This window comes from Varanus komodoensis, unplaced genomic scaffold, assembly GCF_004798865.1.
Source record: "Varanus komodoensis strain SLA01 unplaced genomic scaffold, ASM479886v1 scaffold105, whole genome shotgun sequence".
Taxonomy (NCBI): Eukaryota; Metazoa; Chordata; class Lepidosauria; order Squamata; family Varanidae; genus Varanus; species Varanus komodoensis.
The window spans coordinates 1,085,363-1,098,977 of NW_025335297.1; the positions used below are offsets into that span (position 1 = coordinate 1,085,363).

At 47.2% G+C, this 13,615-nt stretch overlaps 1 protein-coding gene across 4 annotated transcripts in view; it reads right to left on the reverse strand.

Annotated features, from left to right (window-relative positions):
• Positions 1-12,720, reverse strand: part of LOC123017937 (C-type lectin domain family 7 member A-like) — a 49,192-nt gene extending 36,472 nt beyond the window's left edge. For 2 of the 4 annotated variants that reach the window (XM_044419624.1, XM_044419621.1), the window contains exons 1-3: positions 12,607-12,720; positions 4,415-4,471; positions 1,239-1,328 (exon numbers count right to left, since the gene is read on the reverse strand). In XM_044419624.1, the coding sequence (XP_044275559.1) occupies positions 1,239-1,328; positions 4,415-4,433 (109 nt within the window). In that variant the 5' untranslated portion in view covers positions 4,434-4,471; positions 12,607-12,720. Of the gene's footprint in view, positions 1-1,238; positions 1,329-4,414; positions 4,472-8,122; positions 8,370-12,606 lie in introns of those variants that run through there. The other 2 variants (XM_044419623.1, XM_044419622.1) reach the window with 2 other exon arrangements.
• Positions 12,721-13,615: the final 895 nt, after the last annotated feature.

The window sequence follows — 13,615 nt, forward strand, 5'->3', positions numbered from 1 at the left end:
AAGGCAGCTTACATCATTCTCCTCCTCCATCTTATCCCCACAACAAGAACCCTGTGAGGTAGGTTGGGCTGAGAGTCTGTGACTGGCCCAAAGTCACCCAGTTGGCTCCATGGCTGAGCGGGGACTCGAACCCAGATCCTCTGAGTCCCAGCCCCATGCTCTTAACCACTACACCACACTGGCTCACTTATTGTCATCACTGCTTTTATTGTGAGTTGCAGTGTATTGTATTGTTTTAACTGACTGCATCTGCTGTGAGACACCCAGGGAGCCTTACAGCTAATGGGGTAGCATACAAGCCAAATCAATCAATCAATCAATAACCCCCACTGAGCCCCAAAGCTCCTTAGGTGATTCTGGGGCAGTCATGGACCCTTCCCCTAACCTACTTCACAGAGCAGTTATCAAGATAAAATGGAGAGGGAGCCACTCTGGGTTCCCTGCAAAAGGAAGATGGGCAGGGTATGACAATAAGGTAATACCGGGTTGCCAATGCTTTTTCTCAGCAAGGCTCACCCACCTTTAACAGCGTCAGTTCAGCCATGACAGGCAGGACCTCCTTCAGCCTGCACCTCCTTTCTTCGCATGGAGGTGTGGTGATGGAAATGCCTCCTAGTACCTTTTTCTGCGAGTCTGGCAGCTCTTCAGAGGCACAGGAGCCCGGCCACAAAGGAGCAGCTAACACCTCTGTGATGCGTCCCGCCTGGGGGAGGATCCTTCGGAAGAAGAGACCCAGCACCAGGCTCCAGCCACAGGCAGATGCCAGGGCTGGGGCTACAGCCAACTGCCTTCCATCAGGGCCCCCTTGGTCAGTCCCTGGAATTCCTCAAAGGAGTTGGAAGGGATTGTTATTGGTGGAGTTGTAAGGGATTGTTATCGGTGTCTTTGGTTTTGTTTAAGACTAATCTTAATTTGTTTAAGACCTTGTTTAAGACATAGACTTTTGGCTTGCTTCCTGCACATTCTTTTGGACACCCTCCCCTGATTTAAACCCTGGACACACAAACCATATGGCCCTGGCCTTTGGACTGAATTGACCGATCTTCTGAAAGGTTACATGGGGACCTGGCATTTGTGGGCACAGAGCAGGACACTAGGAGACTATTATAATTAACCCCAAATGGCTCCAGTAGAAAGTAGATTGGTACAGAACATGGTTCTCGACTGATGAGGGTAAGCTGTTCCGGCCTCTTTGGGGGAAGTGCACAAGAGAAGTGAAATACGGAAAATATATTTACCAGCATTCTCTGTTCTCCTTGTACTGGCTGTTACAGCAGGCTTTGCCTCTGGATACAATGATTCAAGGGCTGGAGACTCTCTCTCAATTCCTGCAAAAGGGCAGAAGGAGTCGCATACTGTATTTGTATTATATTTATTTATTTGTGTGAGCCGTCCCGAGGCTGTATAGCAAGGGGACAGCATAGAAAAACTTTAAATAAGTAAAAAATATATGTAACAGTCTCTTTCCTTTTTCTCTATGGGGCCATGTGTGGAATCCTCCTCACCCTTTTCCTGTCAATTAGGTGTGGTGATGACCCACCTGAAGCTGGCGTCTGAGGAAGATCCCCAGGTGCCAGCAGGAGCTGGGTCATGCTTCATGGTTTGTCTCTTTCCTCCATCTCAGAGGATAACCTGGACAAGGCAGCCCTCCCATTAGGTCTTTCTAGATGAGAAGATACGGCTTTATCCAACCCATCAGGCACAGAGGACTCCTCACTGGTGCAAAGCCCATTGTAGCAGCCAACAACTGCTGAAAAAATCAATGGCCCTTTAGGATGCAGGTTAAAGGATCCGGGTTGCCAGAAGGGGGTAACACCAACATCACTCCCAGGCAGGACACCTTATATAAGCTTCCAGGTAGCCTCTGAAAGTGATGCAACCGCATCTGCTGCTCTGCCAACAGGCTATGAGGCACTGCAGCCCCAGCTGCCTTCCCTGAGAGCTCAGACACTAGTTGGGTTAGGAACAACTGGAGTCCTTTCACATTAGAACCAGAACTTGTGGCCCATTTTGGGCCTGCTCTGAAAATGGTGAGAAGCCTAAGATCTGGGAGGACTACTGATCAGCCAATGTGGGAAAGTTCATTTTGACCTTGGCACTCCTAAAATACAATATACAAAAATCATATGCGTACAAATGTAAGCGGACGACTCAGGCACAGAACCACCAAAACAATTTTAAACAGGCCTCAAGAAAAATCCAGGACCTGATTCAAATGCATGAGAGAAGAGGAAGGTCTTTACCAAGCTCTGAAATGTTGGCACCAGACAAGCCTCATCATTCCAGAATGGGGCGGGGAGGGGGCACCACCATGAAGGCCATTCCCTGTTGTTCCCTTCCAAGTCTCCCTCAAAGGACACATCTGGAGAGCCCTCAGATGTTACCAGCAACATACTGGTAGGTTCCTGCTGGGAGAGCCACTCCATTAGGCACTGTACCCTGAGCTGTCTAAAGTTCTAGAGGTCAAAACCAGTGCCTTGGATCAGGCTCAGATACCTGCAGGCAGCCAGTGCAAATAGGCCAGAAATGGTGTCACCTGCTCAGACTTTCTTGTTGCTATTATTGAGCTGTTCATCACACTCTGCTTAAGCAGCAACTTTGAACGATCTTCAAAGGCGGCCCTACACAGAACACTTACTTACAGTAAACTTACTTGGAGACTAGCAGAGCATAGTCAACGAAAGCCAGGTTGCTCCAGTACAGATAGAGGTGCAACTGGGCTAGGAGGCAGAAGGTACTCCATGCCCTTGAGGCCACCTGAGCCTGAGGTGCAAAGATGGCTCCTGGAGAACCTCAGACTGATATCACTTAACTATCACTTAGCTGGACACCTGCCTCCCTCACCAGATGAGGCAGAACAAGCAGTACACTTTTAATAAGTTTGAATGGGCATGAAATGATGCTCACAGGATCCACCTACAGTTTTCAGGAAAGTGAAACGGTTTTATACACGTTCTCAGGGGAACTATGAGGACAATATGAATTCATTTATAGGTGGGAAGCAGTAGTAAGATTTACTGCATTGGGCCAATGAGCTGCACAGCTTTCCAGGAAATACAAGATAAATCTCAAAAATAAAAACTCCTTCAAATGAATAAAATTCATTCTTAAGATATACATGTTAAAATAATCACCAGCATAGTATAGACAAATATAATTGGCTTGTCAAATTAAGATGTCACCATGGCAATGTACGGATTAATTTTTGATTCAATTCTTAGGGCTGCCAAGCCTTGAAGAGAAATCCTGAGTTATGCATCGCCAGCATGCAATAGTGCTTAACTTCCCATATGAACCTACCCAGCAGCTTTCATCTGCTTCTGAGGCCCTTCTGAAGGAACCCCCTCCTCAGGAAATAAGGAAGGGTCTTGAAGAAGGGTCTTTTCTGCAGTGGCACCCTGACTTTGCAAGAAGCTCCCTACATTCTTTTAAGCACCAGGCAAAAACTTTTTTCTTTCAATGGTATTTTAATGGATTTAAGTAGCATTTTATCTGAAGGCTGAAGGCTGAGCGCCGAAGGATTGATGCCTTTGAATTGTGGTGCTGGAGGAGACTCCTGCGAGTCCCTTGGACTGCAAGGCGATCAAACCAGTCAGTCCTAGAGGAGATCAACCCTGACTGCTCTTTAGAAGGCCAGATCCTGAAGATGAAACTCAGATACTTTGGCCACCTAATGAGAAGGAAGGACTCACTGAGAAAAACCTAATGCTGGGAACAACTGAAGGCAAAAGAAGGAGGGGACAACAGAGGATGAGGATGAGGTGGTCACTGAAGCAGTCGGCGTGAGCTTAAGTGGACTCCGGGGGATGTGGAGGACAGGAAGGCCTGCAGGAATGTTGTCCATGGGGTTGGACACGACTTCGCAACTAACAACAACAAGCATTTTATCTGTGGGTATGCCAATAGTTTTGTGCCTCTTATATTGATTTTAATGATTTTTATTTGTAATTGCTGTTTTATATTGTATTTTACTTTGTATTTTATTCTATTCTGTATTTTGTTGTTGTAACTTGCCCTGGGAGCCATACGGCTAAAAGGGCAGGTTAGAAATCTAATATATAATAAAATATTAATCATAATAACTTTGCAGAAACAAAACCCAACTGTAATGGGCTAAAATAACATGGAATTTAAAAAGCCTGTGGTGTGGGAGGCCTTCTACTGCAAGATCTCCATAAATACACACTTGCTGTGGCAGCAGAATATAGTCCTTGTCTCCGCCAAAACTTTCTGAAATAGAAACACTTGGTTTCAGCCATCCTAAGAATCATTACAGGAATGCTGGGAGCAGCAGGACCTTTTTCTGCCTAAACATGCATAGAATTGCACAAGCGTTTTCAGCAGGTGGTCAGAGTTTTGCCTTAACAGCTTTAGATCTCAACAGGGTCAAACAAAGATGGTTATACTGCTTCACCTGAGGTATCTTCTGCCATCTTCTGAGCTGTCCATGCCGAGGGCACCAGGGGTCAACCTGTATGGAAGTCAAAGGGATCCTTATTACTTAAGAGCAAAAAGGTCCGTCTCGCACTGACCAAAAAAGTCTTGCGTGTGATACCACAAACTTAGATTAATCCTCCAGAGTGACTGCACAATTGCTGTCTGCCCCACTTGAGGGGTGCAGCTGGGAATGGCCCTGCTGAGGGAGGGGCCTGATCACGCCATTCCCTGGACAGGAGGCCACCCCCAGCAATGGGGAAGGGGCAGCCACAGACCTGCGTCTCTTTATTATTATTATTATTATTATTATTATTATTATTATTATTATTATAACATTTCTATGCCGCCCCTTGCCGAAACCTCGGGGCGGCTTACAACATGATAAAATACATTGAAATACAATAGTACATAATAAATTACCATTAAATATAACAATACAAAAAATACATTGATTTACAAATACAAAATTAAAATTATCAGTATAAAATAAAAATATAGGAGGAGAAAGAGAAGGAAGAAGAAGTTGCCCAGGCCAGATCATATGTTTTAACAATTGAAATGATGTTTAAATAAAAAGGTCTTTACCTGGCGCCGAAAAACCAGTAACGACGGTGCCAGGCGGACCTCTTTGGGGAGTGAATTCCATAGGTTGGGCGCCACCGCAGAGAAAGCCCTCCTCCGGGTACTTACTCTCCTAATTTCTTTCATGGAGGGTTCCCGGAGAAGGGACTCTCCCGCAGATCTCAAAGGGCGGTCGGGCATATACGGACGTAAGCGCTCGTGCAGGTAGCCAGGACCCAAGCCGTTTAGGGCTTTGTAGGTCATAATCAACACCTTGAATTGGGCCCGGGCTTCAATGGGAGGTCTCTTGGCCTCCAAGTCTCCCCAGGCTCTGTTCTGCAGGGACTGCAAAGCCATGTGCTCACTGGGAAGGCTGCCCCTAGTGACGGAGACCTTATGCAGGCACATTTACATTAATAAAAAATTGTTGATGTGTTTAATGTAATAAGAATTCACCAATGTGGGTTGTCATAACTCTTGAGGTACACATCTCTTCGTATGAAAGTGAACGCTACAAGTTACTTCCTTGGTGTCATTTTACTTTACTCTTCTGATGCTGCTGTTTCAGCGTTCTGCCATCCAATTTGGAAAGGAGAAGGAAAAAAAACCCCAAACCAATATATAAAGACGTATTTATTGATCTGATTTATATACTTCTTCCCACAAAGTTCCAAAGTGATAAACGCACAATTTTGTGCCATCAAAACAAGAATAACATATAACACCAGAGAGATTTTAGTTCTCATCCCCCCCTCCCCCCATTCTGATCCCGTGCCTGCTTCGCCTGTATCCCTGGCACCTAAGCCAATATTGCAGATTACCAGGACATGTATCCGCTGGATAAACAGTCTACATGGAAATGGAAACTTACAATCATCAAAAGGGGAATTTGGTGATGTGTGCACGAATAGGAAGGAGGCGGAGAGACTAAGAATGTTTCTTTCTTTTCATATTAGGTCAGATTGCTTCATATCAGTCAGCTGCAGGCTTGTTGACATGTTTTGCTTTAGTCCCAGCGGAGAGCGAGTCTGCAGTGCTGGGCAACTGTTTAAGGCAACCATCTGCCCCTACCTTGGCTCTGCATTTCATCTAAAATGCCCTTCTCTGACTGGTGCCCCCCCCCAGCAGCTTTAATAACTTTAGTTCTTGTGGAACACTTACCCTGCACACCTGTTTGCACATACCTGAGAGAAACCCCTAATTAACTCAATGGGACATCTAAACAAACATGCATAGAATTGCACTGTTTTTCTTCCACCGGATTTTTTTTTTAAAGGCAAGTTAAAAAAGTATGTTTAATGGGCAGTGCTTCCATAGTTCTGGGCCCACCCGTCCCATCATTCCCAGCCACCATGGTGGACCATTTGTCATGCAACACATCTGAAGTGACCAAAGGAAGGGCAGCTGAGGGGAGCATCTAACTGACCAATCCTATAGCCCTCACTGCATTTTGATGGCCACAAGACTGCTTGGATTCCCAGTTTTGCAGAAGTGCTCCGACCTTTGCTTGGAACATGCTCCCCACCCCCCACCAGCCTGGACAGAACTGCTCTGCCTCTTCTCTGAGGTCGTAAGAGTGACCTTGGAGAAGAGGTCTGGGGGCACTGCAGGGGTGGGGAGAGGAGCATGCTGGCCCATCTAAGAGATGATGAATCTTCCTGGCCTCTCAGCCTGCCTGTCTCCCCCTCTGAAATGCCACAGTGAGTGGCCCAAAACAGTCGTCTAGCTGTTCTGGGGGAGGCAGGGGCACAGAGGTGATAGCTGCCAGTTTGCAGAGGTGGTGGTGGTGGTGGAGGAGGAGGAGGAGGATTATTGCACTGCATTTATACCCCGCCTGCCTTCCTCTTGCAAGAAACCCAACAAGGCACTGCTACTGTCCATTTTGTCCTCACAACAACAACCCTATGAAGTAAGTTAGGCTAGAAATCTAACACTGACCTAAAGTCACCCAGTGAGCTTCATGGCTGGGTGGGGACCAGAACTCGGATCTTTCGAGTCCCAGTCCAACACTCCAACTACTACACCGCACTGCCTTCTCATAATTCTCCAAGATCAAAGGGTTACGGGCATCCCTACAGCCTTGCACCATGAGACAGGCAATCTGACAGCAGTGTGCCAGCAATTTCTCTGCCCCTCGTTCCAGTTCATCCAGCGCTGCTTGCAAGAGTCCACAATGCTAACACAGTGATGTTGTGTCGTGCCTTCCCTGTCTGAGAGCATATTTTAGGGAGCTGGGTTTCCCTGGCATGTCTCATTTGGGCCTTAGTTATTGTCACTGCCTACATTCCAGAGCCTGCAAATGCACTCGCCACGGTGAGCGACAGCAACTGTAGTAATTCTGCTCAGCATGCTCCCCCTCATCGTTGACCTGATCGGCTGACCTGGCTCGCTCCACGTGCTGGGCTTCCCATGGACTGTTTAACCCACAGTGAGTGGTGGCCTGTGCACCCTCTCATGAATATGCAGTCCCAAGTGGGCTGCAGTGTGGCAACCAAACCGACCACCAGGGATGCCCCACAGTGCTCCAGCTCAGGTAACATACCACAACCCTTGGGGGCGGGGGCTGCATATTCGTAATGGCAGCTGCACACACTGCGGCTCATTGCGGATTGAACACGAGCGCAGCACAGCGTGTGAACCAGCCCAAAGAGAAGGCAATTAAGGTTCAGTTACGTTTTAAAGGAAGCACCTTTAAATTGTCCCAGTGCTTTCCTTCCAGGGTGAGTGCTCAGGGTTCCAGCCAGCCATTCATTCCAAACCAGGGCTGTACTTCCATCCTCCAAAACGTCCAGCTTTTAACTTCTTGTTTTACAACTCAGGCTCGGCCCTGCATGCAAGTACCATCTGTTATTACCTCCCTGTGAAGTGCATGCCTCATCACTACAGGGGGCTGGAGGACCGGGAGCTGTGGCGGGATGGAGTTGCTCGGATATGCCACCCAGCTGCTCACCGAGGAGCAGCCATGCAGCCCAGTCCAGTGATCAAAACACCTGTCAGTTCACGACTGCAGGGATGGCCAGCAGCTCAAAGACCAAGAACAGTCAAAGCACGTGCCTGAACCAGCATGTCCCACAAGCAGAGACCTGTTGGGCAATGTCACCACCTGTGCTTGCTCACAACTCACCCTCCATGCTCACAAACGCTTCCTGGGTCAGTCTTCTGGGAACGGTTCTGGGTGGAGAGGACCGAGTGCCCCAGATCGGCCAAGATGGCCCACACAGGCTCGGCTCTGTGTTGACTTAGGAAAGATGGGAGCCTTACTGCATTGCTAGGGGATCCTCCTGTGAGCTGAGCCAGGCCCCCTGTTGCTTACAGGGAAAGCTTTCCCAGCCTGCAGTCATCTGCTTGCACATGCCTGGGCTGACCCACACCTGAAACATAGGAAAGGGGAACCATGACAAAGGCTCGTAACTGGAGTGCCACAGGACTGCATTTCTGCATTGGCACCCCTCATGCGCTCCAGTCCGTATCTGAGGTCATGCTTTCTGTGCCCTGAGTGCCTGGCGTAGGCTGGGTATCTCCTAGGAGCAGGGTCTTAGGGGGTGCCAACCTTATGGAAACCCTCCTTTAGGAGACCTGTCAGGCTACAAAACTTGCTGTAAACCGTCCCGAGATGTCTAAGTATGGGAAGGTATAGGAATGTTTTAAATAAAGAAAGAATAATAAATAAAACTGACTTGTACTCTGCTCGGTAGTTCCAGTCTCAAAATTTAAATTTCCAGAAAGGGCTTTGTACTGACTGATTCAGTGTTTCTCTGCTGCCTATTGATTTGCATCTCTTTCTGCCATTTTGCTTTGCAATATTTTCTTGTCTGAATTTGTAATTTATTAAATTACAATATTTTCCCAGTATTTCAAGGTTTAGATTGTGATTTCAATTGGGGTTTTATTGTACAGAATTGATGCTGTGTTTTACATTGTTTTATTGCAGGACTGTTCTGAGACGATTTGGTAGAGGACAGTATAATTAAATTAATTTAATAAACATTGCATTTTAATTTAACATTAAATGCTTATTTTTTGAATTTTATTGTCAAAAGCTGCTTTTCTTCAATCCTTTAATCCTGAACTATTTGGGGGGGGGGGGAAGAAGCAAGGTTTTCCGATCTTCATTTCATTTTCATTTCTTCAGTGTGGTTCAAGGCAGCATCTGTTTCTCAGTGATAACTGACATGTGTGAAGCCATAGATTAAACTACGATTACTTGCTTTTCTGCAGAACCCATGACATGCAAAAAGGTGGGTGGGATCAAACCAGATGTTTATATAATTCAGCATTTTGTTCCACAGCACTCAAGACCATGCCGAGTTAATGACCAGGAACAGTGGAAGCTTTGGGAAAGGAGCTGGTATTTTCTATATTTACATGTTTATTTTGCCAATTTGTACAATTGGTCCGTTCCTACAGGCTTAGGCTCTTAAAAATACACCAGAAGAAAACTTCCATTGGGAAGAATGTGTGCATTTTGATGAGCACAAAAGCGGAGGGCACACACACAGATTCCATTAACAAGATTGCAAAATTTTCCTTTCTTGCCAGAATGAAATGCAAGGAATGACGGAAATGCAGAATAATCAAGAGTAGAACTGGAGGAATCTGCTCACCCCAATTCATTTCCAGAAGCAACTCAATGTGCTGTCTCTTACCTTAAAGAGACTGCATCTGTATAACTGAAAGATCATCTTTTCCTACACAAATTTGTTAATCTATCAAGGGTATGTATGGAAACCTACTATAGGTCTCATCACCTTCAAAATTAGGGGGATAGTTCTCAGAGACTGAACCTCTTCTCCTGCGGCAGCATGTTAAAGAAGCATAGCAAAGTAGTTGGAAAGGGGCCAGAGGGTTCCACCCCCTGCTCAGCGCAGGCCCCCAAGCTAAACCATCCCTCTCAGATGGCTGTCCAGTTGCACCTTGAATGCCTCTAATGTGGGGAGCCCACAACAAGCCTAGAGCTTTCACTCCACTGTTGTATTGCTCTCACAGTCAGGACGTTTTACTGATATCTAGCCAGAATCTGACTTCTTGTAACTTGAGCCCATTGCTGCATGTGCTGCACTCTGAGATAGAAACACAGAAAGAGAGCAAGTCCGAAGGGGTCTCCCAAGCCATCTAGTCTGACCCCCGGCTCCAGCTGGCTCTGTTCAGTGATAATTGAGATCCGGGCCCTCTTCTGTGTGAACGCCTTTCAAGTACTTGTAGAGAGCTATATAACTCCCCTTGTTCTTCTCTTTGAGGCATAACATGTCCAGTTCTTTCAATCACTCCGCACAGAACCTTGTTTCCAGTCCCTGGATGATCCTTGCTGCCCTCCTCTGGACCCTTTCCAGCTTGTCTGCATCTTTCTTAAACTATGATGTATTTAATCTCTTTTTGCTTCCTGAAGAAATAGCTTCTTGAAAAACTACTTGTGGGTTTGCATTCTTAATATGTGGAAACTGTTTAATTTAATGCTGTCATGTGCTGAGTTGTGTTTTCCATCTTTTTAGCTTGTTTTTTAATTGCACTGGGTTTTATTTTGCTATTCAAAGCTCCATAAACTACTGGACCATTACACTTATTTAAATCACTGTAACAGCATTGTACCATTGAACTTTTGCAATATTTTAGTAGCTTCTATCTTTAATGGCACCTTGATTTTAAAACACTAGGCTAACCTGCAGGGATGACGCAATCCCTGCCTACCAATCTTTCTTTAACGGAGCAGAAGCAGCAGCGGCTTTCTTTTCCTGGCTGGCTCATAAATTGTATCTGCTATACCAGAAAATAACATTCAAGAGAAAGTGAACTTTCCCAGTGTCCAGAAGCCCAAAAGATTCCTTGGCTTTCAGCTGGTAGGAAGAGCTCCAGAGATAGTTGCCCTGATGCTGCCTTCCCCAATCATTGTGTGGCTGAGGACTGCTTTTCCCATGAGGAAACTGTTCACTTTGCCAAACAGGAAGTGGGTGGATGGTGGGATAGGAATGTCAAAAAATCCATGGCGAGAGGTGTCTCCTCCGAAGTTTTCTTGAATCTGAAGTGAGGTGCCTTGCCTGGCCCAGACTCCCATGATGAAAACAGCAGGCAACCCTAGACCCATAGAGAAGGGGCAGGAACCCAGTGCTGCATCTCAGGGGTTTCCAGTGTGGTGCCCCTGAATGCCATGGTACTTGTGGGGGCCTCCAGCAATGCCCACCACGGTCCCCACAATTCACCACCTTTGGAAATAAAAACCTAGGAAAGGGTTAGGATAGCCTTCTTTCCTTCCCTTTCTAGCCCCTAGCCTTGCCCTTTCACCTTGCTATCTCCCCCCACAACCTCTAGTTTCCATGTTCTCCCCAGTTCTTTATCTTGCTCTTGCAATTTTTGGATTTGTCAACACCTCCCTGGTTTGGGACAGTTAATTGCATCTCTATTTAAGGCTGAAGTTTTATAAGGTCAGATTTCTGCTGAGTTTCTCAAATATTTTTAAATTAATGAGGGTATTGTTGAGTCTTGGGTTGGATAATTGCATATACTTTTATCTGTTTTTTTTAAAAAATAGACAAGTATCTTCATTAATTCAATACTTTTGTAAACTTATTGAAGCTTATGAATTAATAAACAATCTTATTATTAATGCTAACATATCGGCAAAGATAAAGAAGAGAATGAGGCTTTGTGTCTCATGATAAGATGCTGTTAGGTTTGGGCCTCCCAAGGGGCCTCCAGTTGCTTTAATCCATGCCTGTCTATAACCCTTCACCTTTCAAATCCCACCCCAGGTTTTAGCCTCGTAATTCCTCCCCCACCCCCATTTAGCCCCCTCTGGACCAGCTGGGCCCTGCTGGCAGCCACCATACAGCCAGCCAAACTCTCTGTGAAGCCTGCGGGGGTTGCGCCCACAAAGATGCACACGCAGGTCCGAAGAGGTGGGGGGCCCAGGCAAGACAGCGCCGAGCCACTTGGCTGGATGCGCCTATCGGCAGTGCCAGCAGCTATCCCTCTGCCCACATCAGTGCCTCTAATATCGCCCCAATCGCTGTTTCCGCACTGCTAGTGGAGTTGGGGAAGCAGCATTCCTAGTCGCTGATGGGGGAAGGCTTTAGGCTCCCCCCATTATGGCATCCCATGGGCATGCATGCAAACGCAGCTGGCGGATCCACCGCCCGTGGGGTGGTGATGTGCTACAGGTTTTAGACCCGGCTTATAGATTTATTCACGGTGCTGAGCACTTACTATCAAAATAGGTTCTACTGCATGCACAGTGCCTGGCAAACAGCCCGCCCCCCGCCCCTTCACGGAAACCCCCGGCTGCAAATGCGCGCCCGCGCGTTCACGTTTGTTGACGCTTCTGTAGAGGATGCACCTCTGCGCCCGCCGCCTGAAATGAGGCCCGTTATGAGAGATCAGGGCTGGCGAACGCCCTTCGGCGATCAGTGCGTATGTCCTCGCAGGCCGTTTGCAGGGAGCGTCCAGCGACCGCTCCGCCGCCCCCCGGCACACGCCCCACAACACAAAGGCTGCGCTTCCGGGGCACCCCCTGCGGCCGAACCGCCGGAGGCTTCCTCGGAAAAGCGCTCCTCGCAGACTCGCCGCGCGCCCGCGAGCACAAAAGGCGCAGCAAGCAACGTAAAGCGCCCCCCTTACCGTGAATCCGCAGAGCGACGCGGCATCTCTAACAGCTCCTCATCGCCGCCTTCCCCATTCCCGGAGGCCGCATCGCGGATGCGCGGACGCCAGAGGGGGAGGGGTGGGTGGCGCAGGAAGGAGATGGGAGGCGGGGCTGAATGGCTTTGTTGGATCAGAATTAAGTAGGGTTATGTCCTAACACAGCCGTAAGAGAATATGACAGAAAAAGTGGCGCCTGTAGACTTAAAATCAACTGTTTCCTGGCTGCTGCAGGAATATGCATAGCACAGTGTTTGAAAACTGCACCTTTTCTATGAATTTCGGATTGGCTGGGTGTGCTCTTTAAAAAGACATGGGACAGTCCTATGCAGCAGTGATCCCCAGTCTTCTGGGACATGGGGCTGCTTTAGAGTGCCCAGTGCCTAAAGAGGGCTGCATCTGAACCAGAAATGTAACAAAATTATTAACCTACCGATTTAGATCTAAAGTGAACATCCAGAGGCAAGTGAAGAAAAATGAACTTGAATGCAATCCATTTGGAACTTAATGGCGTCTCCTGTGCTCCAGGTGGGAGGCTGCCCTTTCCTTCACTCTTTCTCTCTACCTGCCCATTTTTGGAGGGCACCCAATTTTTAAGGTATTTGAATGTGTAGATTTAAATCTCAAGGCAGTGCGGTTATTGAGAAATAAATCTCATAGTATTCTATGTACTCAGGATTGCAACTCTGCCAATCTGGTAGGTCAGATTCATTATCCATGTTTAAAAAATTCGTCCTAGCCTGTGTATATGGCCCAATATTCCTGAGAAGTGTAGAGGGAGGGGTCTCTCCTCTTCCTTGCCATGGTCAAAATGCAAATCCCCAGCTAACAGCAGCCAGAGTGGGGTGGATTTGATGGGAAAGAGAAGAGTTAGACCCCTAAACTATAACTCTCACATTTTTATGTATTCAAGGATAAGAGTGAAACTGCAAGTTGGCTTCAGATTATATGCAGGGCACACATCCTGCCTGCCTGCCAAGCCGCAAAT